The sequence below is a fragment of the Sus scrofa genome, chromosome 14 (assembly GCF_054392235.1).
Source record: "Sus scrofa isolate SSC_HxYL_T2T_F1_AM1 chromosome 14, Sscrofa_HxYL_maternal_Yorkshire_Landrace_v2.0, whole genome shotgun sequence".
Lineage (NCBI taxonomy): Eukaryota > Metazoa > Chordata > Mammalia > Artiodactyla > Suidae > Sus > Sus scrofa.
Window position 1 is genome coordinate 104564410 of NC_139396.1, and position 26159 is coordinate 104590568.

Below are 26159 nucleotides of genomic sequence, written 5' to 3' on the forward strand. Positions count from 1 at the left end.
ACCCTCCCCCTACCTGCTGACTACTTGATGTCCCATAGGTTACTGAGGCTCTCTCTATTCAGTTATTTTTACCCCCCTCTATCATTTAGTTTACATAGTTCCTATTACTTTTTTTTTTCAAGTTCACTCATCTTTTCTTCCATAGTGTCTAATTGGTGGTTAAACCTGTCTAGTGAATTCTTCATTTTTAAAGTTGTATTTTCTATTTCTAATAATTTCATTTAGAACTTTTTTCTATTTCTATCCTCATTATGTTTATATTTTCCTTTAAATCCTTGAGCATATTTACAATATCTGTTTTAAAGTCTTTGCTAATTATATCTTCTCTTTCTCTTGTCATTCCTGTGTCTTTTTCTTTCTCCCCCCCCCTTTTTTTTTTGTCTTTTTTAGGGCCATACCCATGGCATATGGAGATTCCCAGGCTAGAGATTGAATTGGAGCTGTAGCCACTGGCCTACACCACAGCTCACACCCAATCCTTAACCCACTGAGCAAGGTCAGGGATTGAACCTATATCCTCAGGGATACTAGTCAGATTCATTTCCACTGAGCCACGACAGGAACACCCCTGCGCCTTTTTCTATTTACTGATTATTTTTCCTTGTTAGAGATCATGTTTTTGCTTTCTTTCTTGCCTATCTAGTAACTTTGGACTGGATGCTGGATATAATTTTTCTGCCTATCCTGGTCAGCTTGGGCTGCCATAACGAGATACCATAGGCTATTTGGCATAAACAACAGAAATGCATTTTCTCCCATTTCTGCAAGTTGGAGGGGTGCCAGCACAGCCAGGTTCTGATGAAGTCTCTTCCTGGCTTGCACATGGCTGCCTTTTTGCTGTGTTCTGGCATGGCAGATGCCAGATGCTAATCATGTCCTCTCCACCTTCATGACTTCGTGCAACCTTGCTTATTACCTCTTAAAGGCCCCACCTCCAAATGCCATCACACTGGGGATTAGGATTTAAGCATATGAATTCTGGAGGGACATGATACTCAATCCACCAACACTTCCTTCACAGTATTAAGTCTTTGAGACTGACATCTTTTTGTTAAATATTATGTGTGAAGTTTATTCATACATGGGAGGTTTATTCATACTGTGGTTTGTAGCTGTGGATTGTTCATTCTCATTGTTGTGGGGCATTCCATTGTGGGAATGTGTCATTTGAGTTATTTGTGGTTTTAGGCTATTAAGACCTGTAGAAATAATATAAAAACATTACTAGGGTTGGAGACCTGAATTATAGGGTTGTCCTGGGGTTCACATTGGACGAGCTAAAGGAAATCCTGCCTACGTCCAGATGGTTTTAGTGTGATAGTTTAGTGCGGGACTTGGCAGACTATGGCTCACAGGCCAAACCTGGCTTTCTGCCTGTTTCTGCACATACAGCTTTATTGGAACACAGCCCTACGCATTTACATATTATCTGTGGCTGCTTTCCTGCTGTAACAGCAGAGTTGAGTCTTTGAAACAGAGACCTTCAGGCACTCAAAACTGAAAAAATACTATCTGGCTTACAGAACTGTCAACCCCTGGCTTAGTATCTTATTTTCTGCCCACTGTTAATCACTACTGTGCCGTGGTGGCAGGGACTGGGGTAGGGGTTCCTTCTCTCCATTGCCTGGGGTGCTGCCTGCCCCTCCTCCATCCTTTTTTTTTTTTTTTTTAAAGGCCTGACTTAAATTCCTGGGCGGGGCCTGGTGGGTGTGGGCCTGCTGTTATCTGGGAACACAGAGCTGCCTGTGGAAGCTGCCCCAGAGCCCTGTGGGTAGGCCTTGCCCCTCCTCGTGGTGGGAGGCGGGTGGGGGGTCTTGCTTGGGTTCACTGGCTGTGGGGGAAGGGCCCGCGTGCTTCTGGTTCTCAGAACCACCCTTCCGCCAGGAGGAAAAGCTGGTGTGTGATAGCTGTGTGACCCTGAGCAAGGCACCATCCTGCCCTGGGCCTCTTTCCCTCTGGGAGGAAGAAGTTGGACTCCAGCATCCCTTCCGGCTACCAGACCTTCCAAACTCCCGCTGAGAAGTGGCTCGTTTTAGGCTTTTTAAAATGTGGGACTCTTGTGGGTGTTCCCGTTGTGGCTCAGCGGATTAAGAACCCAATTAGTATCCATGAGGATGTGGGTTCCCTGGCCTCGCTCAGTGGGTTAAGGATCTGGCATTGCCGTGAGCTGTGGTGTAGGTCGCAGATGCAGCTGGGATTCAGCATTGCTGTGGCTGTGAGTAGGCCAGCATCTGTCGCTCGGATTCTACTCTTAGCCTGGAACTTACACATGCCACAGGGCAACCCTAAAAAAAAATGTGGGACTGTTTTGAAAGGGGCATTGCTTCGATGCTCTCTTTAGGGTTCAGAGTGGACACAGTCTGGAAGGGCAAGGCCTCCTGATCCCTACAGATGCCCTGGGACTCCCCGTCAGCGCACTGTCTCTCAGGGCCAGGTGGGATCTAGGGTCTGTGCCCTCTGGTGTCCTTTCAAGTGTCCATGTGCACCTCTGGTGTTCCCCAGACTCACCAGGCCTGGAGTCAGGCTTTCCTGTTCTGGAGAGAGAGCCAGGATCACTGGGTTTCCATGTGGCGTGATTTATGATGCGCAGTGGAAGAAGCAGGGGCCCTTGGAGGTCATTGGTCTCCAATTTTGCAAGTTGGTAAACTGAAATCCAAGAGAGGGATGGTTTGCTCAAAGCCACTGGATAAGTTAGGAACAGAGCTGAGACTGTTCTAGCTTCTTCCACCCCTTGCCCTGTTGTCTTTCTGTCACCCTTTCCCTACCTCACTTGAAAGGCCTCCAGGAGACACCTATTTCCCTAAACTCTGCTTTACTCTTGTCTCTGGAAGCCCAATACAACGGATGCCTCTGGAAAAGAGGACCTTGTCTCAGGACAAAGACAGGTGCTGGGGGTCACTGGGCAGTGGGGCACAGCATATCTTCAGTCCAGCAAGTGCTGATGGCTTCTTGAGGTCCCCTCCTGGCCTCTGCTCTGCCTCCTCAGTGCCCTAGGGTAAGCATATCACTTGTGATACTTCTCTGAATCCTTACAGCCCTCCTACGATCCAAGAAGTGTCACCCCTCATTTTGCAGAGGTAAGCAGGCTCAGAGGAATTTCTGGACTTTCACCAAGTCCTGTCACCAGGAAGTTGCAGGGTGGAGCCTGAACCAGGACTGGCTGACCCATGCTCTTTGTTCAGTGCTGCCCTGGACTCCCTCAGGTTTCAGTGGCTCAATCTTGGGTTTCCTTCCTTTTTTTTTTTTTTTTTTTTTTTTCTTTTTTCTGAGGCTCCCTTAAGTGGCCCAGAGGCAGGGGCTCTGTGACTGTCCTCTGCTCAGCCACGGGAGTCTGCAGGGACCAGGCACCCACAAGGCAGGGCCTGAAAGCGTTTTGTTGCTGCTGGTGGTTTGCAGGCCCTCTAGATTAAAGGTCTCTGGGGCCTGCAAGAATTGCCTAAGTGCTTTTTTACACACACTGCAATGAAATCTTACAAGGAGCCAAGGCTGTTAGTTTGTGGGTTCTTCTCAGAGGCTGCTTTTGACCCACTTGGCACTGGAATCCTCCTCCAGTCCAGCAGGGCCTGGCCAGGTATCTACACTTGTGTTGTGACTGGAACCTGCCAGGTAAAGGCTTGTCCATGCAATGAGTGGACTCCATATGGCTTCCTGAATAAGACAGGGCTGGATCAGCCCAGAGCGTCTTGAAGACACTGCTCACCTTTAACAGGGACCTTTGCTTGAGGTGGAAAGGTCATTATTGAATCTTCACAGTGATCCCTGAAGCAAACTCACTTTCATGGCCACCTGCCCTGATCAGGCGTAGAGGGAACCTCCCCACCTGACGGTGTGGGTTGTTGGCACAGCCCAGGAGCCCCTTCTGCAGACTTCTGTGCCCCCAGGTGCTGCGACCGTCTCTTGAGGTGCAGGATCAGGCTGGTGCTCACTCTTTCTGGCTTGGGTGGCTGTGCTGTGGGACAGTCATAGACCCACAGTTTTGCTTAACTCTGTCACCAGCTAGTTATGTGACTTTGGGCAGATAACTAGATTGTTCTGCACCTGATCGTTTCCCATTGAAAAAATGGGGGAAACTACTAGTGTTAAGGATTGTGGAGGGCCTCTTTAGGTGTGTTGGGTTTAATGCAGTACCTGGCACCCAAGAAAGGGTGGTACTACTTGCTATGATGACCACTGCAGTGTACGTACCTAATAGTCCAAGGCTGGCCTCCCTTTGGGTTTGGCAGGAGTTGGGCTCCATTCTCTGGGAGGGACTTTTTGTTTGTTTTAGTTTTTCTTTTTCTTTTGTTGGCCACCCTGTGGCGTATGGAGTTCCTGGGCCAGGGAGCAGATCCCAGCACATTTGCGACCTATACCATAGCTGCAACAACACCTGATCCCACTCTGCCGGGCCAGGGATCGAACTTGTGTCCTGGCGCTGCAGAGATGCCGCCAATCCCATGGTGACACAGCGGAAACTCCCTCTTTGGGAGGGACTTTAATTAGGTCATAGAAGAGAGACAAAAGATGTTGCTCTGAGGCTGGAAGCCACCTGAACTGACACTCCTAGATGATTGGCAGGCAGGAGGACAGCCCATCTCCACAGACCATCTGTCCCAGGGAGGTTCAGGAAAGGGAGTTCTATGGGGAGCCAGGCGAAGCTGGCCAACATCCTGGCTCATTCAAGGGGCTGTTGTGTGAGCTCCCAGACAGGTCACTTCCCCTGTCTGGTCCTCCCTCCGTCTCCTCCTCTTTGAAACAACTGTTGGTCCCTGAAGTTCCTGCCCTGGGCCAGTGTTCATTGAACCTGTGATTTGGCATGTGACACCCCCCCCCCCCCAACTAGTTCCTGTCTTTCTGGTACAAGTTAACTTTAGTTCTTCCTTTAAAACAGAATGGAAAAAAACACAAGCTCTTATTCTTAGAGCCCCGTTCTGGTGAGGGGAGAACTGGGCAGCAGTAGTGGGGAGCGGTTATCTCAAGCTGACTGTGTTCAGCGAGGGGCAGATCCCTCACTGTCCCACGTGGCACCAGGTGGTGGGTGGGCTGTCATGGAAAGTGGTTAGGCAGGGGCTGGAGTGCTTGTTGGGGACCCTGGATGGGGAATAGGGATGGACAGCCTGCAGGCCCTCTGATCCCACTGTCCCTGTATGGAGCTCGACCATGGACCTGGGCCAGGCTAGACTTTTGCTTGGCCCTCATTGGCTCTGAATGCACTTGGATTGCGGTAGGCCTGGGAGGAGAGTGGGAAGGACCGCAGGCAAGGTCCACCCTGGTCTTGGAGCCCTGGTGACTCACTCACTCACTCACTCGTACCTGCTCTATATTTGCTACAGCCAAGTCCTCCTCCAAGTTCTTGGGCTACAACCCCGAACCAGACAGAAAACATCTCTCCCCTCAGAGGGCTTAGGTGGGAGAGGAGACACAGTAGACAGACAAACAGCTCATGTGGTCTAGGATAAGTGCCAGAAAGACGATGAAGCACGGAGGGTGGTCAGGAGTGATGGATAGGGAGCAGTCTGCAGAGGATGGCAAAGGGAGTGAAATTTGAAAAGATGTGAGTGAAGTGAGGGAGGAAGCCAGGAAGGAATATGGAGGAAGAACATTCTAGACTGAGGGAATCATGGCAGGGCTCTGGGGATGGGTTTGCTGAGTTCACAAGATGGTAGCAGTGCCAGGGCAGCGTGGACAGTAGGATTGGGGCCGAGGAGCCAGGTAGGAGATGGCATTGGAGATGTGGGCCATGGCCAGGACTTCAATTTTTACGATTTTTATTTGAAGTATAGAAGGAAGTCATTGGAGAATTTTGAGGAGAGGAGTGATCTGCTCTATATCTTTAAAGGATTGTTCTGTTGCTTGGGGGCCTGTGAGGAGACGGTGGGAAAGCCTGTGCAGGGGTGAAGCATAGACAGGTAGGAACAGAGAGTGTACATGATATATTTTGAAGGATGGACTAACAGAGGGTCCTGGTAGATTGAATGGGGCATCGGAAGGAAAGAGCAGTCAAGCTAAGTTTTCTGTCTTAAACAAGTGAATAGATGGTCGGTGGTGCCGTTTGGTGAGAAGGGGAAGAGTTGGGGAGGAGCTGTTTGCACGTTGGGAGGACACGGCCCCATCAGAGGCATGTGCAGCAGATTGCATGTTGTTAGCTGGATTAGGTGCAAGTCAAGGAGGCATTGAAGTGTTTGACTGGCGAGCAGCTATGACAGAGGTGGGGATTTGTGAGTCAGCCGTGTGAGCTATGCGCTCACCTAGAGGACTTAGGGGAGGGCAGGCTCCATAGAGCCTGAGTTCTAGCAGCAGAGGGATCCCTGGCTGCCTGGCACAGTGCTGTCTCCAGTGCTTTTAAGTTGGTGCCTGGCACTTACTCAGTGTCCATCAGATGAATGAGTGAGTACAATGAATGAACTAAACAGAGACTTGGGGGACCGAAGCCTTCTCCCTCAGTGGTTGTTATGATGACTGAACCAAACTTGGTCCTCTTGCCCAACTTGCAGCAAAGCCAATCTACCAGGCTGTGGTGAAGGAAAGTACAGGGTTTATTGCAGGGCCCCTGAGAAGGAGAGCAAGCAGCTCATTCTCAAAAGATCCAAACTCCTTGGTTTTCAGGCAAGGGTTTTTAAAGGCAATGCTAGGGGTGAGGGTTGCATGGTATCCTATCAGCTCGTGGATTTTGTTCTGATTTGTTAGTGGTGAGGTAATAGGATGATGTTTCGGGAATCTGAATCATCCATCTTCTGGTTCCAACCAGTCTGGGGCCTACATACTTCTTGTGGTCAGCACCTCATCACCATCCTGCACTAGGTGGGGTCTTAGTTTCTCAGAACAGCTCAAAGATAGCACCAGATTGTTATCTATATCCCTTCTGGAGGCACCAGGAGTCCTTAGATTCTGTTCTAATCATTAACTGCTTGAGTCTGCTCTTTGGAACTGGGGTTGGGGATGGGGAGGTGGGGGGCAGCGAGAAGCAGCAGCAGGCGCCAGGGGGCTTGTACCTGTGTTGCTGAAACTCGTCCTCTGTCCACCGGTACCGACTAGAAACGTGGAGACAGAGTTTGGGGCAAAGGAGAAAAATACAGCTTTACTGCTTTACCAGGGAACGGAGGCTAGTGCCCTAAAGACCATGCCCTCCCCTGGAAGAGATTAGGAAGTGATTTTATAGTTTAGGAGTAGAAAGTAGGGCCACAGATAAGGATCAGGGTAAGATATAAGCTTTCATTCTTGGTTTTCATTTGTTGGGTTCCTTAGTTCTGCAGGAGAACTCACAGATAGTGTTATGTACATATGTTCCTTGAAGAGGAACCAGGCCCTTGCTCAAAGGCTGCGCTATTGTTTCTTGACTGTTCCTCCTTTGTCTCTGAGTCCCACCCCCTTCCCTGATTAGCAACTGTTTGAATCTCCCTTTTGGAACGCTGGGAAGGTCTTGCAGGCTTAAGTTTATTCTCTAAAAATAAGAAACATAGGACCCAGAAAGGCTGGTGCCCAGGAGCCCCACAGGGTCCTGCTCGATTTCACCCCGGAAGGTCCCACAGGGTCCTGCTTGGCTTCAGCTCCCCCCCTTTCTTTGATATTCCTCAGTCTTGAAGGGAACAGGGATCAAGCTAGGTAGAAAGATTAATCATCAACTGGATGGGGAACGTGGTTCTGTGGGACTCGGCTTCAGAGGTTCGGTCTTGCCCCCCAGCCCATGTTCTGCTTTGTCAAGGGGGTTGGGGGATCAGGTCTTGGCAAGGCTTTTTCACGCAGGGTCCACAGACTGCTGGGGGAACCAGCGGTAAAGATTCTGTGAAGTCTCTGAAATTCCCTCCAAAATATTGCACCATGTGCACATTTTCTGAGAGCGGCCTGTGGTCCAGAGGAGGGTGGAAACGCCCGGGGCTTTCTCTGAAGGGCTTTCCTCTCCTGCCAGCCTCCTGGGGCTCACAGTGACTACAGTAGGCAGAGAAGACACTGGGAGAGCTGCCGTCACAGAGGCACCCAGCCCTGTTGTTTATCTTGAGGTACTGATACATGGCAGCGAAATGCCAGCAGAGTTAAAAAGAAGTTAAGCACAAAAATAGGGGGCTGCTTAATTGGCAGAGACCACAAGGTGTTTGCTTTCTCTGGAAAAATCCTCTCTGGTATAAGAACCTGTGAGGTGGATCTGGGGGGCCCTTTTTGTCTTGGTGCATGGGAGGCAGCTTAGCTGCTGTGGATTCCTGTGGGTGGGAGGTCAGGGTTTGGGAGACACTACTATTCTGGGGTGAACACGTGGCTCAGGGCAGGCCTCCTTTAATTAATTCAGTGACATAATGGAGTGTTTCTTCAAGCACAGCCGTACACCCGGCGGAGTGTAAGGGCCACTCCTACAAAATGGCCTGGGCAGTTGCTTGTCTGTGCTTGGAGTCTGTCTCCAGGGCTGGAGGCCTCAGGGGCACCCTGCCCTCTCAGAGCCTCACCTGCCCTGGGAGCCCATGAAGGCACCTGGGGCCACCAGCCATCGTCACAAGGGGCCATGTCTTCTTGCACACCAGGTAGTGCATCAAAAGAAGTAGTGGGGGAGTTCCCGTCGTGGCTCAGTGGTTAACAAAGCTGACTAGCATCCATGAGGACTCGAGTTCGATCCCTGGCCTCACTCAGTGGGTTAAAGATCTGGTGTTGCTGTGAGCTGTGGTGTAGGTCGCAGACGCGGCTCAGATCCCATGTTGCTGTGGCTGTGGCATAGGCTGGTGGCTACAGCTCCGATTAGACCCATAGCCTGGGAACCTCCATATGCTGTGGGTTCAGTCCTAAAAAAGACATAACGACAAAAAAAAAAAAAAAAAAAAAAAAAAAAAGAAAAGAAAAAAAGGAGTGGGGGCCTTGCAGAAAGGGGAAGAAACGTATTGTTCTGATGTCTCTGACTCCATAGTCTCTCCAAGACAGACTGCTCCAAGGTCTTTGTCTCTGTTCTCTGGCGTGTGGGGCCCACTGGGGTTGAAGGAGTTTGTCAGGGAAGGTAGGTGTGGGTTATCTGAAGAGCGTCACCATCCCTTTGTTCAGGTGTAGAGTCCCTGCCATGTGCAGGGGCCATTGGGCTGCCCTGCTCTTGCTCCAAGCAGCAGAGACATGAGCCAGAAACCTCCCCCTCCTAGCAGTGAGGACCCTCCTCTGAGAAGCACTTTTGTGGAGCTGGTTTCCCACCTAACTTTATTTCTCTCTCTCTTTCTCTCACATTTCCCCCTGCCCCTGCTCAGTTGGCTGGAGTTGTCTTCCTCGGAGTTGGACTATGGGCATGGAGCGAAAAGGTAGGTGTGACTGTCACCAGGACCCTGAGCATCAAGCCGCCCAAATCAGGCTCCTTCAGCTTTAACTGTCCCTCCCTCCATACTCCTCCCTGACAGAGCATCTCTTGTGTGAGATAATGATTTACACTCATTAATCTTTATACAGAGCTTTCTTTTGGAAGTTACTGAATGTATCATAAAAACTCCTGGGGTCTTGTGGCTGGCTCTGCTTCCCTGTGGTTGGGTCATTGCTAGAGGCCAAAGCTAGGCTGGTTGGGATTTTGAACCCTGTGGGTGTGGAGTGCCCTCTCCTGTTCCCAGAAGCTCCAAGTCACCCTGGGGCTAGTTTGCAGCTGTATCCAGGGCAGACCTGGGGCTACCTTCTGAATGGACCCTGTCTGTGCCTCTGGGAGCCAGCAGGTCCCTGAGCACAGTTGTGTTGATACCTGAATCTTTTGTTCTCACAGAAAGGACTCCCAAATCAGGCATGTGCCCCTGGGTGCCCTGTGGGATAGGGACAGGTCTAAAGCTAAAGCACCTGTGAGCTCTTTGCCCACCCTGTGGAAGAGAGAAGAGGAGGGGAGATCGGGTTCTCTTACTGTCCGAAAGGGCAAGGGGCAGTTGGAACTCCAAGGAGGGGACTAGATCAGATGTGGGCAGGGGGGAGCTGTAGTGCCACCTTCTGCTCTGTGGGTGTGTGGGTGCTGGGGAGGTGGCGAGGCCAGGCAGGAAACAGTGGGAGCTAAAACCTCCTCTTGAACCTCTTTTTGCTTCCAGGAGAAGGAAGCAGGAGTGCTCAGGTCTGTGGGCTTTCTTGCCATGGTCTTCAGAACTGGATAAGGTCCACCTTTGAGTTTGGGCCCCTTTAAGAGCATGCTGAGCTATTTCACTTTGCCCCAGTGACTGCGAAGTTGATGCAAACCATGACTTACTGCGCCACCGTGTGATCACCTCGGAACAGCAGCTCAGTTGCTGCTGAGCCTGACTATCCTGAGCTAGCCCCATGCTTGGCTATTCTGGCTGCCTGATTCCAGCTGGGTGCCCGGTTTGGCTGCTCTTTTCTCCTTCCTCTTTTGAATCCTAGAACTGCTCTATCTGAGCCATTTGGTTGCCATTAGCCAGACGTGACTAATTATATATAAATAGTTTAAATGAAAAACAAATTAAAATTTGGTTCTTTGGTTCCACTAGCCCACATTTCGAGGGCCCAGTAGCACATGTGACCAGTGGCTACCATTTGGAATAGTGCAGATATACAAAATCTCCATTATCACAAAAAGGTAATGGACAGTGCTACCTTTATCTGTCCTTGGTGGATGCATATTTCACAAGTGTGTTCATACTGAAGTTGTTTTTCATCTCAGGATAGTGGGGTTCTCCATGAATTGGATGCTACGTCAGCTGCCAGAGGCCAGGGCCCTGGGATGCCTTGACCACAGGCCACAGGGCCCCCTCCCATCCCAGGCCTGGCGTAGGTACCCTGCAGGCTACAAAAGAAGTATGGGTTCTGTCTGGGAGGAACTCACAGCGTAGATGGAGACCAGGAGTAGGAGGGCAGCAGGGGGTGCTGAGGTGGGCAAAGTTCTGCCAGGCAGTGGGGCCATGCTCTGACCTGGCTTTTACTGAGAAGATTGAGCCTTGGAAGGCAGGTCCCTGTCCTCATTTAGTTCCCCACACAGCTGCTTTCCCTACCCACACCCTTGACTCTCTTCGAGGCTTATATAACCCTGCTTTTTCTGCCTTTTTCAGGGGGTGCTGTCCGACCTCACCAAAGTGACCCGGATGCATGGGATTGACCCTGTGGTGCTGGTCCTGATGGTGGGCGTGGTGATGTTCACACTGGGCTTTGCTGGCTGCGTGGGGGCCCTTCGGGAGAACATCTGCCTGCTCAACTTTGTGAGTGGCCCCAGGTGTGGGGGTGGGAGGAGATCCGGAGGTGGGGGGTAGGCTCTGCTGGGCAGGCTTAGCCCTTACCTAGAGGGGGTAGCAGCTCTGATGAGCCTCCCCCAGGATCTGGCAGTGGTGGGCCACCGTTTGTACCCTGCTGCCCACCAAAAGGTAAGATTTCAGGAAAAGATAAGATGAACTAGCTGCTTCCTGGGAGAAGCTGGGCCCTCTGGTTTTCAGCTCCTAGTAGGTGGAGTTGACTGCTTGCCGGGCCTGCTCCCCTCCCACTCCCTTGCCTTTTATCTACCCACAGACATTCTAAAGGAGTTGTTTGTTTGCTACTCACCTTTGCCCTTCCTGGCTAAGATCAAAGGACATTGTCCGGAATGTTAGGAAATCTTTTCCCTCCTCTAGGCTCCAGGGAATCTGTTGGGTATGCAGTGCAGAATCCTTAATTTCCTGGCAGAACTTTGAATAGTTTTATATTTAGATACACATTCATTTTGAAATGCATTCAGTTAAAATTAAACAGCACCTGGTGGGGAAAACGCATAATCGTGTTTTGCAATATATTATTTGTTGGATTTATTAGATCAAGCTTTCTCTTTTTTGGGCTTAATTTAAAAAGCAAAACTCGTGGGGTTTTTTTTCTCTTAAAGTTATTATGTTTGGTTATCTTGCTACTACGAGAATGGCGATTACGTTGCAGAGCCCCTCGTGTGTGGTAGTGGGGGGGGCGTGTGTGTGCACGTGCACACATGTCTTACTTTGGGATGTTGCTGGTTGTGGCAGCTGCCCAGTGTGCTGTGTGGCCAGGGATGATGGCTGTGATAACAAAACTCTACAAGCTGGAACCCCTCCTCGGCAGGAGGGGACCTGTGGCTGCAGTGGCCTTTACAGAATTCCAGCTGTGTTTCTTCTGCAGAGTTTTCTTTGCAGTTGACTATCCTATCTGCACATATGGAGTAGGTACTGATAATATCAACAACTCCAGAGTTGTAAAGAGCCCTGCCAGGGATCTCAGATGTCCTGCCTGGGCTGTGTGACCTTAAGTCAGCTACCTACCTGAGTGAGCCCCAGTTTCCTTTTCCCTAAAGTGGGGGTGACAGGTGAGATTGCTAGCAGCTGGGCTGGGTGCGCCGGGAGATTGGTCAGAGAGTATGGCTCGGGCACAGTCTCTGCCCTCAAAGAACCGATGGCCCGGTGGGGTGGGATAGCATTTGTTCCCATGATGGGTTTTCCTTGTTGGAGTAGGGCAGCCTCCTTCACAGGAGGTGGCCGACATTGTCTTGGAGCCTTCTTAATACTTCAACTCCTCTGACTTTCTGCCAGCACTGCAGTGACATGGGTGGGGAGGACCATCTCCATTTTATTTTATTTTATTTATTTTTTTTTTTGTCTTCTTGCTATTTCTTTGGGCCGCTCCCGTGGCATATGGAGGTTCCCAGACTAGGGGTCGAATCAGAGCTACAGCCACCAGCCTCCGCCAGAACCACAGCAACTTGGGATCCGAGCTGCGTCTGTAACCTACACCACAGCTCACGGCAACGCCGGATCGTTAACCCACCGAACAAGGGCAGGGACCGAACCCACAACCTCATGGTTCCTAGTTGGATTCGTTAACCACTGCACCACGACGGGAACTCCCCCATCTCCATTTTATAAATGACATGGAGTGGAGCTGTCCAGAGCGCCCTAACTCTGGACAGCTAATAACGTGGGAATCCCTGGACCCTCGCATGGGTCTCTCGGGCCCTTTGTGGCAGGCGGTGGTCCTGGGTCAGAGGAGAGTGCCCATCTGGCTGGGAGGTTGGAGGTGTGGTGACCTTGGCTCCTGTGCTTGTCCCCCTGCAGTTCTGCAGTGCCATTGTGCTCATCTTCTTTCTGGAGCTGGCTGTGGCCGTGCTGGCCTTCCTCTTCCAGGACTGGGTAAGGGACCGGTTCCGGGAATTCTTCGAGAGCAACATCCGATCCTACCGGGATGACATAGACCTGCAGAACCTCATCGACTCCCTTCAGAAAGCTGTAAGCACCGCCTGGCTTCTCCCTGATAGTGCTCAGCTCTCTGGGCTGCAGTCTGTGTGTACAGCTCGGGGGCGGATGGCTAACACAGGCTCTCCCTCCTCGGGGGGGCCATGGGAGGTACCAGGCCTACTGTCAGGGTACCCTACCTTGTTTGCTTTGGGGAGGCTGGCCTCCCTCCTGAGCCCACAGCCACCCTCCCCCTGCAGGGCCTGGATCTCTCCAGCCCCATGCGGGCAGCTGCAGTCCCCTGGGCCGGTGACTCCCTCCCTGTCTGAGGCTATTCCTGTCTCCTGTCCCCTTCCTCCCTGAGACCTTTTCCCCTTCCTGTTTGAGAGGGCAGAGCTGCCTGGAGGCAGCTTCTTCAGATGGAGAGGAACACAACCTCCCTGGAATATGTTCCCGGTGTTTGTCTAAGCATTCCCGGCCTGGGGCCTTTTTTTTCCATCTGGTCTCCATCCCCCTCGTGTGTGGCTGCACCTGGAAGCTGGGACTGCAGCCGTCCCCCTTGTTCCCCTGCCAGGAGGAACTCACTCCCTACTGTGCCGACCTATACAAACAAGGCTGTTGTTTGATCTGTCAGAAAACATAGCCTTTGCAGGAACTTTTTATATGGAGCCCCTTGGTTCTGAAAAGGAAATAAAGCATTAAAAATAATATGGGAGTTCCCATTGTGGCTCAGCAGGTTAAGAACCTGACTAGTATCCATTAGGATGTGGGTTTGATCCCTGGCCTTGCTCAATGGGTTAAAGGATCCAGTGTTGCCTTGAGCTGCAGTGTAGGTTGCAGATGCAGCTCTGATCTGGTGTTGCTGTGGCTGTGGCATAGGACGGTAGCTACAGCTCTGATTCGACCCCAAGCCCGGGAACTTCCATATGCCACGGGTGTGGCCTTAAAAAGACAACACAGAAACAAAAGACAAAAACCTATCATCCATTGTCCATGTTAACCAAGACTTGTTTACCTTTATTTATATATGGTAGGGTCTAGCAAAACCCGTTATGTGACCAGAGATCATGTGTCATTAGCAATGACCTGTATGATCTGTGAAAGGCCACCATCCCACCCTCTTCTGATGTCCTTCCCTCAATGTACCTCGTTCAAAGCTGCAGTTCTCTTTTCATTTCCACTTGGCCTTGATCTTGCTGGTGTCAGGGATACCAGGGTGTTTCCTTCCTGTACTGGCCTTAAAGACATTGTAGTTTTCCCCCTTGCCTTCCCTTCCTTTTGAAAATGCCTTTCCCCAGAGGTATTGGGTGAGTGGTAGAGCTTCCTCATGGTGAAATATTAGGTGGTCCTTAGAGCCCCTGGGGACTGTGGGGGTGGGTGAGGTGGGCAGGGGAGATGGGATTTACCTTAGAAATGAAGAGCAATGCAGAAATCCTGGTTGTGGGCTTGTGATTCTAGCCGTAACTGTGTCAGCTATAAGGACAAGTGCAAAAATATCTGCTCTTGGATTGGGACACCATTGACGTCATGGTGATGCTTTCACTATGTTTGGTTTTACGATATTTTAGACAAATGAGTGTTTTATTTGCTGCTTCATCAGACCTTGCGGGTGGGGAGGAAGGATGGAGGCCCGGGATCAGGGGTCAGGGGCAGAGCTTTGATTGCGTTCCCATTCACCCCAGTCATGATGCTTTCCTTGAGAGTAGACGGTCAGCTGCTGTTCTCTGTAAAGAGGCACAAAAGGTGCCTGGGGCCAGCTTGGACCTTTCCTGGGGAAGAGGGTGCACTGCCCACAGGGAGGTGTTCTCTTTGAGGGCAGTAGAGGGACCACTTCAGAAGAGTGAGAAGCCCACTCTGGGCTCTGTGCTGGGCAGTTGGGGAGGAAGGGAAGGTTCCAGGGTGAGGAGGGAGTGGAGCTGAGGCCAGGGGGCGCTGTTGAGCCAGCCCCATGTGTTGGGCCCAGACAGGGCCTGGATGCAATTTCCTTCCTAAAGGGTCACCTGGATCACCTTGCTCACGTCTCTGTGCTGGGAGGTCCGTGAGATAGGCCTCGATTTCTCAATGGAGATGCACTTAACCCCGTGTCCCTGAAGCTCACACCCTATGTCGGGCGACCACAGCCCCACTTGGAGCCCCATTTCTTGGCTTTGTGATTTGCAGAACCAGTGCTGCGGGGCATACGGCCCTGAAGACTGGGACCTCAACGTCTATTTCAACTGCAGTGGTGCCAGCTACAGCCGCGAGAAGTGTGGGGTGCCTTTCTCCTGCTGCGTGCCAGACCCCGCGGTGAGTCGATGCCTGAGCATGGGGGTTCTTGCCTCCCTGAGGGATCTAGCTGCTTCTCTTTTGTAGGTGGAACTAGTGCCTGGCTCCCATCGACTCGCCCCGGGGCTCCTGAAACTCTGGTATCCTATATGTAAACATTCCAGGAAGGTGTTTGCATGGCCCACCCTGGCTCTAGGAAGCAGGAGAAAAACAGTATTACCCCTCCTGTGAGGGGCTGTCACTCAGGGGGCCTGGACAAGATGCTGTGAATGTAATGAGCCCCGGTTTCCTTTTTCTGAACATGCCCAGTCCTCAGAAGCCCAGGGCAGTGGGTATATCACTCCTGGGGGTGGTGTAGAGTTTTTTATTTTTTCAACTTTTTGGCTGCTCTGTGGCAAATGGAGTTCCCGGGCCAGGGATCAGATCCAAGACAAAGTTGCAACCTAAGCTGCAGCTGCGCCAATGCTGGATCCTTAACCCACTGCACTGGGCTGGGCTGGGATGGAACCTACCTCCTAGCACTCCCAAGACGCTGCCATTGCTCCACAGTGGGAACTCCCAGAATTCTTTTCTGTTCTTTCTTCCTCACTTGTTTTCATCCCCAATCCACAGAATGCAGCCTTGGGTTCTTAAGCTCTTAGATGCCCTTGAAGGAGCGCTAAATATTGCCTGAACCAAGCATGAGAAGAGGGGAGCCCTTTAGGCTGTCAGTGCTGTCACACAGCCTGGTGCTGGGCCAGGGGGCTCTGGGTAGGCGTAGTGTCATCTCCATGACATGGGCAGGTTCCGCAGCCCGGGAGAGGCTTGTGTCTCTGGAGTTTGCACGGCCAGCATCGGACATCGCCACTGTGACTGTGAGATCTTTAGGAAGTGTAGCTTTTCCTTTCTAGCACAGGGATTAGGAGATTGTGACCCCTGAACCAAATCTGGCCTGCCATCTGTTTTTGGATGACCTGCGAGCCAAGAATGGTTTCAGCCATTTTTAAGTGGTTGAAAATAAAAGAAGGATCGTATTTTGTGACATGTGAAAATCATACGAAATTCAGCTTTCAGTGTCCATAAATAAAGCATTATTGAAACGCACCTGTGCCCATTCCTGTGCATATTGTCAGTGGCTGCATTCATGCCACAATAGCAGAATTGAATAGTAGTTACACAGTAAGTCTGAAATATTGACTCTCTAGCCTATAAAAAGTTTGCCAACCCCTATCCTAGTATGACAGGTTAGTTGGCAGCATAATGGAAGGGCATGGGCTGTAATGGAATTGGTACGGGTGTTTGCTGGTGTTTGGTTGTGACTTCTTTAGAGCCTTTTACCACCCAGCTTCTCAAGAACACAAAAATGACTAATCTTTTCTGCTTTTCTTACAGCAAAAAGTTGTGAACACACAGTGTGGCTATGATGTCAGGACTCAGGTGAGTGCCCTATTGACTTTGAATTCTTCAGGCTTATTCCATAAGGTCCAGCTTCCTGATGTAGCCCAAGTGCCACTTGGAGTGGGGAGGCTAGGGGACACTAAGCTCAGAGGTGCCATCTAAGCTGGGAGCACATGGCCACACACATGCCCTTCCTGAGCTGGCGGCAACACCCATGGGAACAGTGATGGGTGTGATTTCAATCCCTGCGAACCACAATGACAAAATCTAGCAGTCGTTATGTTAGTGGAAAGAGGTTAGAAATTTGGGGGAACAAAGATGATGTTTAAGAGGCTCCTTTGGGGTCCCAGGAGGTGTCTGTTATTTAGGGGTTCAGGACGGAGCTACAGGAGCTACAGACTTGGTCAAGCTGCCTATGGAGGCAGTGGTGACGACAGGGAGGGAGAAGGGCTCAGGGCAGGAGCACGGCTCAGTACTCTAAGGGCTTCTTTAGGCCACAGGGAGTGTGCTCTTGGATGTGAAAAGAGGCGAGTCCCTACCCAGTCTTGCTCTGGTGGCCTCTGGTGGTGCAAATGACAGCTGTTCTGAAGGAGAGATCTCGGGGAATCTGCAGACCCCCTTCCTGTTGGCAACAGACACTAAGGATGTGACCCTCCAGTTTGGAAAACCTCAGCTCCCTCTGCAGAGACCTTACCTTCCCAGGGAAGGGCCTGGGTCAGCATTGGATTCTCCAGTCAGGAACTGTATTGCCACTTGTGTTAGTTGCTAAGGCTGTCATAACAAGTTACCCAGACTGTGTGGTTGAAATAACAGATTTATTTTCTCCCAGTTCTGGAGGCTGGAAGTCTGAAAGCAAGGTGTCTGCAGGGTTGGTCCCTCCTGAGGGCCTCTCTCCTTGGCTTGTAAAGGGTGCCTTCTCCTGCCTGAGTCCTGCAGGTTTCCCTCTGTGTCTGTTGGTGTCCTAATCTCTTCTTCTCATGAGGACACCAGTCATATTGGGTTAGGGCTCCCCCCAGTGACATCATTTTAATTTATTTACCTCTTTAAACATTCTGTCCCCAAGTTACATTCTGAGGGACTGGGGGTTAGGATTTCAGCTTAAAAGAATTTTAGGGGGACACAGTTCGGTCCCTAATGAAGAGTGTTCCATCCATGTTTCATAGGTGGGGCTGATTGCCATTGGCCAGGGTGGAGGGGGAGGGTGCGCCATGGGTGCTGTGGCCACATTGCTGTGTGCTTACGGAGCCTCCACTGGGGGTCGGCATTGGAAAGAGCCTGTTGGCCTGTGACTGATCCTGCTGGCTCTGGCTCCGGAGCCTGGCTCACCTGGGCTGCAGGGACGCACTCTGAGAAGCCACTGCCCCTGCCTTCTGGCTCAGAAGACTTTGAACCCTCTTCTCCCAGTTTCTCCCTTTAAGGCACACCTTCCTTCTCCAAGCCTCCCAGCCCCCTCCCCTTTCCAGATGTGGACTGTGGACGTATGTTGAACATGTTGACCTTGAAATCTGTGGCGGGCCTAACAGATGGGTTAAAGGTCATAGCCAGGAATCCTTTAGTTAGGCAGGTTATAAAATGCAAACTGGGAGTTCCCGCTGTGGCTCAGAGGTAATGAACCTAACTAGTATTCATGAGGTTCAATCCCTGGCCTCCCTCAGTGGGTTAAGGATCTGGTGTTGCTGTGAGCCGTGGTGTAGGTCATAGATGTGGCTCGGATCTGATGCTGCTGTGGCTGTGGTGTAGGCCCACGGCTACAGCTTGATTTGACTCCTAGCCTGAGAATTCTATATGCCAAGGGTGCAGCCCTAAAAAGACAATTTCAAAAAAAAAAAAAAAAAAAAAAGCAAAACTGCCCAGGGAGGAACGGAGACAGAGACAATAGATGTGTTTCTTTCTTTTTTTTTCTTCTTTTTTTTTCTGTCTTTTTAGGGCCGCACTGGCAGCACATGGAGGTTCCCAGGCTAGGGGTCTGATCGGAGCTGCAGCTGCTGGCCTACACCACAGCCACAGCAACTCAGGATCCAAGCTGCGTCTGTGACCTACACCACAGCTCACGGCAACACCAGATCCTTAACCCACTGAGCAAAGCCGGGGATCGAACCTGCATCCTCATGGATCCTAGTCAGATTTGTTTTCACTGAGCCACGATGGGAACTGCAGTAGAAGTGTTTCTCCTGAAGAGTTCCCTGTGTCTTGCCCCCTGCCTCTCAGGTCCCTCATTGCCCTGGAGATTTACCCTGTCTCTGGGGGGAGCCCTGGGGAACCAGGGTGGGTTCAGCCCTTGTGTTGGGGACTCAAGCCACTGTCCTCTTTTCCTGCAGCTGAAGAGCAAATGGGACGAGTCCATCTTCACAAAAGGCTGCATCCAGGCGCTGGAGGGCTGGCTCCCCCGGAACATCTACATTGTGGCCGGTGTCTTCATCGCCATCTCACTGCTGCAGGTTTGTTCCCACTGCCCTTTGTGGCTTCCTCTCCCCTTGTGGCTTTACCTGTTCCCTTGAGACAGATTTCATGTGTGGAAAGATGCTGGCGGCTGAGGGTGTGGGAGGCCCCAGAGTGAGTAGCCTAGTGTCTGCAGGGAGAAGAACTGGTAGGAGAAAGTCAAGAATTCAGTGAATCAGAGGAGTTCCCTGGTGGCTTCGCAGGTTAAGGATCTGGTGTCGTCACTGCTGTGCCGCAGGCTTGATCCCCGGCCTGGGAACTTCTGCATGCTGTGGGTGTGACCAAAAAAAAGAATTTAGTGAATCAGAGAAACCAGGAGCTTTTTCAGTGTGCCCAAGGCGTGGAGGAGAAGCAGAAAACCCACCATTTAGCAAATGCTTGGCTCTGACCTCCCCCCCACCAATTGAAGGGGTGACCAAGGTGGGCCTGGGGTCACCAGCTGTTCACACACTTTTTCCTCCTTCACTCAGCAAACGCAGCTGTTTGATCTCAAAGGAAGGCTGAGAGACAGAAGCATCTAGAAAAGGAAAGAAAACAATTTGCTAGCAAAGCAGGCAAGGGAATCAGACTTCAGAAGGAGTGGCTCATCAAATACCCACCACAACAAGAATTTAGGGGTGGGGAGGAAAATTCCTAAGGTCACCAAGTTCACAGGAGTCTGCTCCGGGTAGAAAAACACCAGTTTTCCCACATGATTATCTCGGTCACCGAGGTCAGGGATGTAAGCTTCAGACATCAGCATAGCCCAGATCGGGGAATCTCGTTTTTATTACGGAATTCAGGTTTACAGGAAACATTCAGAATTTGTTATTTTGGGAATCCGAACCAGTCAGGGTGACCCTGTCATTTTTGGTTTCACCTTGGGTATGAAGCATGTCCGGGCCTGTGGTGTGTGACGTACATGGTCGCGTAGGAGGCCAGGCTGAATGTCCACTTTGCGTCTGTGGTGCCTGCTGACTGCACCTTCTAGGCTCTAGGGACCCAGCCTGGTAGTTGCAGGGGCTCATTTGTTTTAACTGTGGGTTGGTCTCATTTTGCCGTGTGCCTGGTTGCTGCTCTCTGCATCCTCTGCCCCTGTGGGCAGGCATGGGGGGTGGCGGTGGGCTTGCCGGGCTCCACCTTGCCCTTTGGGCCCTGATGCTGACAGCAGCTGCCTCTGCGGCTTTGTTTTCAGATATTTGGCATCTTCCTGGCGAGAACCCTGATCTCTGACATTGAAGCGGTGAAGGCAGGTCACCACTTCTGAGGAGCCAGAGGTGGACGAGCAGAGCTGAGCCACGCGTGGAGGCCGCAGCCCTTCACTGCCATCAACTTTATGTCCAGAGGGAAACGGACGCACCCAGCACCCCATCTTCAGCACCCACTTGATGTGACCTCTCTGTTTTCTGCTTGCTGGCGCTGAAGACCAAGGGACCCCCTCACACCTGCACAGATTTGTGGCCAAGACCCCCGCAGGGGTCTGCCTGGAGTCAGAGGACATGTCTTTCAGTGGGGGAGGTGACCTGAGGGACAGATGGCTCTGGTGGTTGCATCCTGGCCTCCTCACCACTCATGTGTCATTGGTGCTGGCCTGGAAGCCAGCTGCACCTTATGTGGACCTCTGAGTACCAGCAGGGCCCGCAGTGTCTGCACAAGTCGGAGTGTTGGCAGGATCCTCAGCCATGTCCAAGTGAAATAAGCCTGAGCCAGTGCGTGGGCTGGTGCCGCAGGAGTGCCTTGTCCACCACCCTCCCAGCCCCCAGGGTCAGGAACTGCCTCCAGCCTCAATAGCATTATGCCCTGATGGCAGGAGGGGGCAGTGGGCACGGCTCTCCTCTGAGAGTCAGCTCTTCTTTTCCTAAAGTGTGTAAATAGTTTATTTATAGAGTAAGAATGTTCCCACACCACGTCTTCATTTCCTCTGGCATTCTTCTCTCAACAGCCTTACATGGTGTCTGGGACTGAAATCACCCCTTTCAGTTCCCTTGAGTGTTTCATGAATCAACCCCACCAGCTTCTCCTTTTCATGCCTAGTCACCCAGCTGCACATCTGCGCACCCCCAGCCCACATACCCCCCACGCCCCCCCTCACTTGGCCTCACTGTCTTCTGGTCTTGGTGCTACTGAAACTGTTACCCGGAACTTGAACCCTGGCCCTCCCCACTGCAGAGCCAGGGAGCGCCCCCAGAGACGGCCAGCCGGAAACCTTTGGCCAGGGCTCCTCTCCAGGCCATGTGCTAAGGGCCGGCTGGCCAGCTTGGCATTCGCCTCTCCCTCGGGCCAAGGCCGCTGGGCCGAGTCATAGACCCCAGCCTGCAGCTGTGCAGAGGCTCGGACATTTCGTTGCTGATTTTTGTGGTGACCCTCCACCCTCTGATGGGGTATCTTGGTCACCGTGTCCACCCTTCCAGTCAGGGCTATTGGGGGCTTGCTCTTGGAAATGAAGTCTGTCTCGTGTACTGAATAAGCCCCCTGGGGGTAGCTGGGACATTTGTGCATCTTTGGCGGGGCTACACTCTTAATGCTTCTCTGGGTCCTGTACCAGTCCTGTCCTCGTCGTTCGGGGATGGAGTGCTCCCTTTACTTCCTTGCCGAAGTGTACATGCTAGTGTGGTGTATACTGGTGGGTGTTTGTTGATGATGTTGGTTTTGTTTTGTTTTTTACAATTTTCTTTGTAGACTAAGGAAGAAGAATGCTTGTTTTTTAGGAAGTGTGATGCTTTTCTTTGACTGCCAAACTCTTTTGTGGAATATATCTTTATATTAATGCTGTTGTTCTGATTGGTTTTGTTTTGGGTCACGTCAAGAGGGCATTAAGCATCTCCGTGGTAAACTCAGCTGGTGAGGGAACCAGCAGGATCGAGTGTGGCTAGGCAGGACAGGAAGGTCAGTGGTTGGCACAATCTGAAATAAATTTCGAGTGTTTTTTTTTTTTTTTAGGTTCTGTATGCCACTTTCAGTGATGCTTTGTATGGAGGGTACAACTGGAACAAGCTAGCGTATGGCTTAGTTATGCCCAGCTGGAAGCACGAGCTAGAACTTTGACTCCATTGGCCTGGAGGAAACATTATTTTAGGATATAACTGTATCAGCCCAGGCAGTAAGATCCAGGCAGAAGAGCTTGGGGACACTGGGTTGGAATCTAGGACCAGCTGTTACACGAGCCACGTGTCCTGTACCTGTTGGCCTACCTGTGGAGGGGGGTCAGTGGCAGTGTCCACCTCGCTAGGTACAGATCTGACCCAGCCTGCCTTGGGGGAGTCAGGGGGCCCAGGCCTCCACTGCCAATGTGTGGGCACCAACAGCTCTTGCATAGCTCTTGCTGTCCCATCGATTCAAGTGGACCTGGTGGTTGGACTCTATGCAAGTGTCTTCACAGGTCATAGCCCAGTTCAGGGTGAAGTCTACCTCTGACTTTTTCAGAATTGGATTTGTTTTTCGTAAGATTACAAAGCTTTCTGGCCACTTTCAGCCATCTGACTGAGCTGGATGAGGATAAAAAAGGCAGGGTAAGGGTGCCCAGGGAACTGGGCTCTGCGTACAGCCACCGTGTAGCCCACCCGGCCTCCCCTGAGTCCCCAGCCACTCCCTGACCTCTTAGACTGAGATAGAGGCCAGCCCATGCCTCTGCACCTCTGCTCCTGGCCTGCCCACATACCCTTTCTTTACAGTTTCAGGGTTAGGAGTTCCTGTTGTGGCTCAGCAGGTGGTGAACCTGACTAGTATCCACGAGAATGTAGGTTCAGTCCCTGGCCTTAATCCCTCAGTGGGTTAAGGATCTGGCATTGCCATGAGCTGTGGTGTAGGTCGCAGACACGGCTCAGATTTGGTGTTGCTGTGACTGTGGAGTAGGCTGGCAGCCGCAGCTCCTATTTGATCCCTAGCCCGGGCACATGCAGCCCTAAAAAGGAATACATACATACATAAATAAAGTTTCAAGGTCTTTCCTTATCCTTCTGTGACCTTCCTCCCGCCCCCCAGCCCAGGACTTTGCTGCAATGTTATTTTCCCCACCTGCTCTCCTTCTCACCCCCTCCCTCCTTATCCCCCTCCCAGAAAACTCGCCTTGGCCCTCTTGCTTTCCTGCCTTCCTTTCCAGGCAGCTGCTAGTCTGGGCTCACTGTCCCCCTCCCGCCACTACCTGTTATTCTCCTCACTTGACTGAAAGTCCCTTGCTTCAGTCACTAGCCTCAGGGCCTCTCTTGCCTCTGCAGCTGCTGACCACCTTGTCCTCAAAGTTGTCTATTCTGGGCCTCAGCTCCCAGGGCTCTGACCCTCTCCTGTCCATCCTCATCCCACCTCCAGCTGCACCTGCCTGCGCTTGCCTGGCTCCAGGGGCTCCCGTGCCCCCAGGGCAGGAAAGCCATCTGTGCTGATGCATAAGACTGTGCTGGGCTTCCCCACATGAATAAAAATAAAAATGAATGGATCCAGAACTTCCTGGAACATAGGAAGTACTTGGAGTACTCACCAGTTAAAAACTGATTCAGTCACCCGAACATCTCTGAGGAAGGCATTTTCATTCCCAAACAAGAGACTAAGAGAAAGGTGAGTTACTGGTTGAGGATTTAGAGGAGCTGGGTGGAAACACTGGGAGCCTCGCCCCAGAACCTGCACTTGGCAATTAAATGAGGTGGTTTGGTTCCTGCCAGCCTTGTTTCTGAATCTCTTGACTCCTGCTGAGCAAAACCAGCACCCAGAGCAAGGCTGAAAAATACCAGTTTCCTAAAGATTATCCAGTTACTGGGCCTTGGCAGGTTGACACGAATCTGGAGAAAACCAGAGGGTATGGATCTGTGCTTCTATACCCGGATTTGGGTTCCTGGTTTGGTTTGAGGAGTGGGGGAGCTTTGGGAGAACAAGACATCATCCTCATGCTTAGCCCTACCCTGCACCGGAGGCCCTGGCTCTGGGTGGCAAGTTCATTTCCCTGCGTGGCCAGAGCTGCCACCCACCAGCAAGCCTTTGGAGGATTTTCTCTGCTGAGCGGTGAGGAATTGGACACAGCCTTCCCTCCAGGGGATACTATGCAGGGGCTGCCACTGGGGCAGTAATGGGCATGCGTGTGAGTATGAGCCACTGCAATCTTAGGGACCCTGGGGAGGGGGAGAGCTCCCAAAAAAAGGAGGCTGGGTCAGAAGCCAGCAGAGGAAGGAGAGACTCAGTCTCAGCAGAGACTACCTGGTTGCCTCTTGGCCAGCAACCTCGGAGGTGGCTGCTGAGGCAACAAAGAAAGGCCAGGGAGCTATTGCAGTGGTCCCAGCACCCAGGGCATCTTGCCCAGGTGTCAGGAGCTCAGCTCTGTCACTGCGTGGTCCAACACCCTGCGCTGTACCAGGTGAGTACGGTGGCTGCATAACCTTCACAGGTGGGCCTTTCTAGCTCTAAGTCATGTGAGGTGCCTGGCCATGGTCTGTAGGATGTCTGCCCCCACACTGTCCCCATTGATGGATCTTGGTAGAGGTGCTTCCACATGCTTGTCTGTCATCCAAGAGAATGCTGCCAGCCTTCCAGGGCAGACAGTGCCTCCTGAAGCTTCCTTCATCTGGGCGCTCTCCAAAAATCTGGAGAATTACGCACCTTTAGGGCCTTTTTAGTTCCTTGTAAACTCAGCAAGACCTGTCTTTTCCTCCTCACATGATCAAAACGCTTTTGGGGGCTCCAGGGTGCCTGGGGGAAACTTGACCCTGGCACTATAGAACAGTGACCGTGGTATAACTCTGGGGGAGGAAGTTAGTAAGTGGATACTGTTCTGGTGAACCCTACCCGTTTTAGAGAGTCCAGCTTTTGGAGAAGGAGGAAGTTGTAAGCCTTAAAAGATTCTGAGAGAATCATTTCATCGCTCTGCTTTCTTCCTGTGCTCTGCATCTTCTGCTTCAGCAGGGGCTTCCAAAGCATGGTTTAATAACTGCCAAACTAAATTAGCACCTCGGACTGTAGTTTTATCACCTCAAACGACTTTTAAACTAATCTCTTTTTTAAATGTATAAGTAAAAGCGATCCAAGCATAGTGTGTAGAGTAAAATGCGCGTATCCTTTTCCCCAGAGACACCCGCTATTAAGTACCCACCCGGAAACGTACGTGCACATTGAGATATCTTTTGCACACAAAACACTTGTGTTTTACATAATATTCTACAATTAGTTCTACTCACCGTATCTCAGAAATACTTCTCCGTGGGCGCAAACCTATCCCTAGTTTATTTTCACAGTCCACAGCAGGACTGCCAGGAGTGAATAGAGCTTGCTCTAGAATGGGGATTATATTTAGCCACAGGTAACAGAAAACCCATTTCAAACTGGCCTAAACAATGAGGGGAGGATTTTGTCTCCTGAACCTGGAAAGTCCCGAGGTGGGGTGAGTTTCAGGGCTTGATCGAGTGATTTTAGTGATGCCAGCAGGATCTGGTTTCCCCTGTCTGCTCTTCTGTCACAGCATCCCCACCACATGAAGCAGAGGGAGGCGAGACCCCACCATGGACCACCTTGAGCCTCACTCTGATGAGGATGGCGTGGGTGGCAAAGCCATTGAGGGGACATCCTCAGGCCCCTGTGCTTGTCCATCCCACTGAAACCATGTGGAACCAGTGTCCTGAGGAAGGGGGTGAGCCCTGGGAAGGCTGCCAATCCCTGTGATACTTCTGTGGATGGACATTTTAGTTATGGGGTGTGTTTGCTTGACGGTGGCTTATGAGAACCCCAATATTTTGTTATTGGAATTCCTAGAAGATTTTGTCTTTTTTTTTTTGCCTTTTTAGGGCCGCACCTGCGGCACATGGAGGTTCCCAGGCTGGGGGTCTAATTGGAGCTACAGATGCTGGCCTACACTGCAGCCACAACAACACAGGATCCGAGCTGCATCTGTGACCTACACTACAGCTCATGGCAACGCCGGATCCTTAACCCACTGAGCAAGGGCAGGGATCGAACCTGCAACCTCATGGTTCTTAGTCAGATTCGTTAACCACTGCGCCACGACGGGAACTCCAAAAGACTTTTAAACACTTCCTGGGGAGGTGG

General features: G+C 51.4%; 2 protein-coding genes across 9 annotated transcripts in view; both read left to right on the forward strand.

Annotated features, from left to right (window-relative positions):
- The window catches only part of TSPAN14 (tetraspanin 14), a 59181-nt gene extending 37275 nt beyond the window's left edge, over positions 1-21906 (forward strand). For all 8 annotated transcript variants that reach the window (XM_084997445.1, XM_084997444.1, XM_001926602.7 and 5 more), the window contains 7 exons: positions 9192-9242; positions 10971-11117; positions 12963-13133; positions 15240-15365; positions 16716-16760; positions 19040-19159; positions 20335-21906. In XM_084997445.1, coding sequence (XP_084853571.1) covers positions 9192-9242; positions 10971-11117; positions 12963-13133; positions 15240-15365; positions 16716-16760; positions 19040-19159; positions 20335-20406 — 732 coding nt within the window. In that variant the 3' untranslated portion in view covers positions 20407-21906. The remainder of the gene's footprint in view (positions 1-9191; positions 9243-10970; positions 11118-12962; positions 13134-15239; positions 15366-16715; positions 16761-19039; positions 19160-20334) is intronic.
- Positions 21907-23627: 1721 nt separating this feature from the next.
- Positions 23628-26159, forward strand: part of SH2D4B (SH2 domain containing 4B) — a 100750-nt gene continuing 98218 nt past the window's right edge. Inside the window, exon 1 of the mRNA XM_084997442.1 lies at positions 23628-23687. The gene's annotated coding sequence lies outside the window, so the exon portion shown is untranslated. The remainder of the gene's footprint in view (positions 23688-26159) is intronic.